The following is a 5897-nucleotide window of genomic DNA, read 5'->3' on the forward strand; positions in this document are numbered from 1 at the left end:
TGCTTGGGTGTAGGCCTGCTTCAACACCTATTGACCAGAATCATAAGTTATGTGCTGAATCTGGGGAACCAGTGGATAAGGAGAAGTACCAGAGACTTGTTGGAAAGCTCATCTACCTATGTCATACACGACCCGATATCTCATATGCAGTGAGTGTGGTGAGCAGATACATGCATGATCCTAGGAGTGGACACTTAGAGGCTGTCTATCGAATCCTCCGATATCTGAAGGGTAATCCAGGAAGGGGGCTATGGTTTAAGAAGAATGGGCATCTTAATATAGATGGATACTGTGATGCAGACTGGGGAAGTTGTTTGGATGACAGAAGATCAACTTCTGGTTATTGTGTGTTTGTTGGGGGAAACTTGGTGTCATGGCGAAGTAAGAAGCAGCCAGTGGTGTCCAAATCAACAGCTGAAGCTGAATATAGAGCTATTTCACAAGGCTTGAGTGAGATGTTATGGGTAAGAAATCTTCTCTCTGAGTTAAAGGTAATAAGGAAGGATCCCCTAAGGTTATGGTGTGATAATAAATCAGCTATCAGCATTGCTAATAATCCAGTTCAGCATGACAGAACCAAGCATGTCGAGATAGACCGCTTCTTCATCAAGGAGAAGTTAGATGATGGCATAATCAGGATAAGTTATGTGAGCTCTAGAGAACAAGTGGCTGATTGTTTAACTAAGGGTTTAAGTGTCAAGGAGTGTAATTCTGCGTGTGACAAGATGGGAATGATAGATATCTATCACCCATCTTGAGGGGGAGTGTTGGGCTGTATATGTGTGAATCTGGCCCACATGGCCCATGTAAACCAGTATATGTATTGTATAGACTAGAGAGGAAGAGAGTTATCCAGAAATTTCCCAAACCCACCACACTTCATGTGCTGATTTAGTACAACTTTGTGCTAAATCAGCAACAATTAATATGGATCGGAGGGAGTATCCTTTTTCTTCATCTTTGGCTCTCTCACAGTCGCGGAGGATATTGGCTGCTTGGTGAAACCGTCTTCACAAAATGGCCATGCGATAAGTAGCTTTGATTTTGCCCCCAATAGTTATTTAGTTAATAAACCTAGTGCAGCATGATTCGTCTTGTACATGCTCCACTTCTCATCTAGAATGGCATGCTGATCTAAACGCAGCCAGCCAGCTTTGAGGAAACTGTTTCGAAGATGATCTGTCACGTCTTTCTGAACTTTGGTGAAATTCTTAAACTAATTAGAATTTAGAAGTATCATTTACATGTCTTTAGCCTGAAACAATTATATTTATATATAACTGTCCATGCCGCCGAGGAGTAGATAGGGCCCCGTCGTGTAGCTTATTAGTTCTATAATATCTGAGAGAGAGAGAGAGAGAGAGAAAAGAGAAAGGGGTGGATGGATCCTGTATGTATCTTTGGAGTCCAAACTGGTAGTAATCTGTAGTTTCGATTGATCTTGAATCATTGCTGAATTGAAGCTGAAAAACTTGATCGAATAGCCAATTCCAATCTCCGTCGTGTGTATCTTTCGTTTGGATGTCTTGTTATGTTGATCCTTTTGCTTGTTCTTGATCTTGATGCCCATGTGAACGATCTTCTCTTGCTGCAATGTTTCAGCTTTTTTTTTGAAACGAATGTTTCAGGCAGTTTCACTTGATTAGCCGTTCTTGAGGGGCAATCTTGGAATTGCTTGATTTAGCAGGGCGCGAATCGTGAAATTTTTGTGTAGCGAGTGATCTGATTTGGGGGAAGGGGATCAGAGAGGTCTACCAATTTGGGGAAAATTTCTAGGGTCGTAGCATAGGAGATGCTCAATTGGGCAAGCAAGGCTGAGCTACATGCCAGGGTTCCTCTGGGCAAGCTGCTGGATCGGGGCGCCACTTTCTCCTCAGGCTCCAAGTTGTTCGTCGGAGGTATGATTTGTACATTTCATTCTCCTCTGGTGTTCAGTTCCTAGTCAATTCGTTTGGTGGTTGCACCCCAATCTCTCCTATGTTGAGCTGATGCCAATTTGAGAATCTGCTTAGGAAGAGGGGATTCATGCTTGGAACAACCCTGTTAGTTAACAATGAGCACGTCCTGCGTATTTGCGAAAGATAAAGGACATTGAGCTATCCGAGAAATGTGCTGACTTATGAGTGGTTGAGGATGTTCTGATGCCCTGCTGTTTCTTCCACTGAGTTTTTCAGGTCTGTCCTACAACTCGAATTAAGTTGCTCTCAAGGACGCCTTCTCTCAGCATGGCGATGTTATCCAAGGTACAAATTTATCTGTTCTGAATCTTTATGCGGTTGTACCTGTGATTTGTGTGGACTAGGGGATTGTCCTCTGATTGGCCAATGTGCCTTACAGTGAAAGTAATATGCCATCCTGTCACGGGGAGATCCAAAGGGTACGTCTTGGTCAAGTTCTCTTCAGAAACTGAAGCAGCCGCGGCGTTGGAGAAGATGAGTGACGAGGTAAAAATAAAATGTGCTCGGTTGGTCTGTTGGTACAGCAGAAGAAGCCATGTTCTCACAGGATGATATGCTCTCTTGTTTCAGGTGCTTGATGGAAAGAAAATACGGGTGGATTATGCAAACAGCGGACAATCTGCTGCTGTTTCTGTTGCTGCAGATGAGTAAGGTGCCTATCCGGAATCTGTAACTGTTTCACTGTAAGGCACATGTACTCTGTATATTTACATAATCACCAGTATATATTTTAAGTTCAGTCTTATGACCAACTTCAAATAGACCGGTGGTCTGATTTGTTTAGCTTTACATTGCCTGTAGCATTGTGATTATTGATAACTTAAATCACAGAAGAACGCCTGACAGCTAATTCTCTTATACCAAGACACAAAATTCATTCATCGACCTTATTTTTTATTTGAGGTCAACATTAGCCATGGTCTAGGAAAAGTGTTGGGTTAGAAAATCAATTTTATTGCATGTTACAGTGTTGGGTTTACATGGGAAATGAAGTGTTTGTTGTGCCCAGAATCTGTAATGTCGATGGAGCCCTGCTCTGGACATGCATGCACTCTGTACATTTGAATGATCGTTTAACTTGGCATTGGCTGTAGCATTCTGCCTATTGCTAACTGAAAAGAACAGAGCAACACCTAATCGGTGGTGAATTCTCTTTCATTAAGACACATAATTAATTCGATTCCTTTTGTTTTAGATCAACATTAACGCTGGTTTTGGAAACAATTCATGCCCCTGATCTTAAAACCTGAGAACTTGCGTTCGCTTCTGTTATAATGCAGAAATATCATCCAGAAGTGTATAATGTTGCAGCAAAGGTTGGCAGACATATCGTAACTATCGGGTGTGGGAAGGAGTTTGTAAATTGGAGCTATTTTTTTTTTGGCAATTTTACTTAAAGGACACTTGTAAATTTGAGCTTAGTTTGGCAAATTTGACCAACATGAGAGTTGCATTTCTTCAAACGCACATGATTCAGCATGAAGCATCTCATATTTAGATCAATGAGCCAAACATATAACACAAGGGAGCTGGAAAAGGAGTTCCTGATTTATCTGCACTACTTCTTTCAAAGCTTTAAATTTATATGAGCTGTAACTCAACGAGTGCAGGTATAACACAAGACTACTACTTCACACACTCAAGGAAATGACAAGCCGCCAGACAGTCATTCATCAAGCTGCATCTGAATTTTCTAGGCCCTTTACAATGTACTCCCTCTGTCCCAAAATTAGTACATCGAGTCACTTATTTTGGGACGGAGGGAGTAAGTAGCATAAGGATTCCTGTACAATAATGATGCCATATTTGCACCACTGCATATTACTTAGAATTGTTGAGAACCATGCTGACGCTGAGTGCCCTAATTAGCGGCACTTTTACTTTTGGCAGGCTGTCACCTCCTTATGCTGATTCTTGTCTGATTTCCTCCATTAAAGAAAAAAACACACTAAACCTGAGATCGTAGCACTCTCCACAACACGTCAGAATTCCGAATTAATTACTACTTGCAAAGAGGTACTCCCTCCGTCCGTCCGAAAATACTTGTCGGAGAAATAGATAAAAATGGATGTATCTAGAATTAAAATGCGTCTACATACATCCATTTCTCCGACAAGTATTTCCGGACGGAGAAAGTAGTATCTATTTAAATTCTTATACCGTAGTTATTTTTCCTCCAAATGTCTGAATCCATAACCGAATCCAGAAGTCATTCAGCCAGAAAAGATGTACTCCCTCTATCCCATAATATAAGAGTGTTTTTTACACTACGGAGGGAGTACGTAATAGGTACTGGTTAGTAAAATACAAAATACTCAGATATGGGCAATGAAAGCTGTTGACAACAGGATACGATGCTTGACTAATCTCAGCTATTCACTGAAATGCATGTATGTTATGTCATACACCGCAGAAGCTTTTCTTCATTCTGAACAAACTGCAACTAGACCTGAGTGGCTGAGTTGGAAGCTAACATGATCCATCATAGGCATGAGGCCTTTATCCGAGGGACACATACGGGGCTCCATTTGGCATAAGCATTCTTTCACAAAGGGAACCATCTGTAGTTGCCCCCAAAGGTTAGAATTGTTAGATGTGTATAGTTACTTGTGTACATCCCCATTATACCAAAAAAGGCTTTCGCCCCGCTTTATATATAAAGCAACAACCTACAAGCATCCAGTACAACCACACGCTACGCCACCGCAACACACGCACACACCCAGGACGGGATACAAAGGCGCTGAGCGCAGCAACACTACTCCTACCACTACCGCCCCGAAGATATGAAGCTACATATGACGAACCATGCGTTCCAAGGCGGCGCCTTCAGGAAGGAAACGACGCCGGAGCGCCGCCACCGCCCGATCCAAGGATCAGAGTTTCCCCCGGAGCCGCATGACGGGCAATGAGAGCCGCGACGACGCCTTCAAGAAGGGAGCGATCATTGCCGCCGCCGGTCCGTCCGAAGATAGAGCAGGTTTTCACCTCGGCCAACATTCACCGCCACCGAACGCCACACCCCGGCAACCACGCCGCCCACACGGCCATGATGAGCGGGCAGCACCAAGGTGCGGGCTTTGTCCAAGAGCACCGCGCCACCACCACCACCAGGGCCGCCGCCCCATCATCCAAGACCTCGACACCATCTCACCCGTGACCCGGCGCACCCCAACGAAAGAGACGAGCGGAAAGGTCCCACCTTTCGCGCCCCTGGGCAACCCCCCAGCGTCGAGACCCAATAGGTCGGCCAGAATCGGCATCCACCGACCCATCCTGCTACCCCAAGCGCGAGATGAGCTTGGTCCTGCAGCATCGTGCGCGAGACGAGCTCGGTCCTGCTGCATCGGCCGCGAGACGAGCTTGGTCCTGCTGCATCGTGCGCGAGACAAGCCCAGTCCTGCTGCATCATGCGCGAGACGAGCTTGGTCCTGTCGCATCGTGCGCGAGACGAGCTCTGTCCTGCGGCATCAGGCGCGAGACGAGCGGTGGATCGCAGCTGGGAAAGGACTAGCCCTTTGATGGGAGTAACGCCCGGGCGACAAGGAGATGGGGTGAAGGACGAGACGGCCCGAACGCAGACAAACCGACGCCGGAGGAGCCGGCCGTTGCCGTGGACAGATCCGTCGAGACACCGTGAAGCCGCCACGACACCTGTAGGCCACAGAGACCTACCCATGTCGCCGCCCACGGCCGGAGCAGCAGCCACGCCCGGCCGCTGCCCTACCTGCGTCGCCCGGCGGGCTCCAAGCGCCGGAGCCGCCGAGCACGCACCACCGGAGCCAGGCGCCACCGGCCGGCCCCCAAAGCCAGATCCGGACGGATCCGGCCCGAGACCGATCGCGCGCCACCTCCCAAGACGGGAGCACCACAGCCGCCCTGCAGCGCGCAGCCCGAGGAACGCCGGAGCGCCGCCACAGCAGGCCGCCCCGCCGCCCC

General features: G+C 46.9%; 1 protein-coding gene across 1 annotated transcript; it reads left to right on the top strand.

Moving 5' to 3' along the window:
• Nucleotides 1-2197: 2197 nt before the first annotated feature.
• On the top strand, nucleotides 2198-2623 carry LOC119282735 (glycine-rich RNA-binding protein 2, mitochondrial-like; the record flags this gene model as incomplete). The annotated part of the gene is made up of 3 exons (XM_037562858.1): nucleotides 2198-2243; nucleotides 2338-2444; nucleotides 2529-2623. Coding segments are annotated over 3 exons (234 nt in total), but the record flags the coding sequence as incomplete, so codon positions are not given.
• Between the last annotated feature and the right edge of the window lie 3274 nt (nucleotides 2624-5897).

The sequence above is a fragment of the Triticum dicoccoides genome, chromosome 3B (assembly GCF_002162155.2).
Source record: "Triticum dicoccoides isolate Atlit2015 ecotype Zavitan chromosome 3B, WEW_v2.0, whole genome shotgun sequence".
Classification (NCBI taxonomy): domain Eukaryota; kingdom Viridiplantae; phylum Streptophyta; class Magnoliopsida; order Poales; family Poaceae; genus Triticum; species Triticum dicoccoides.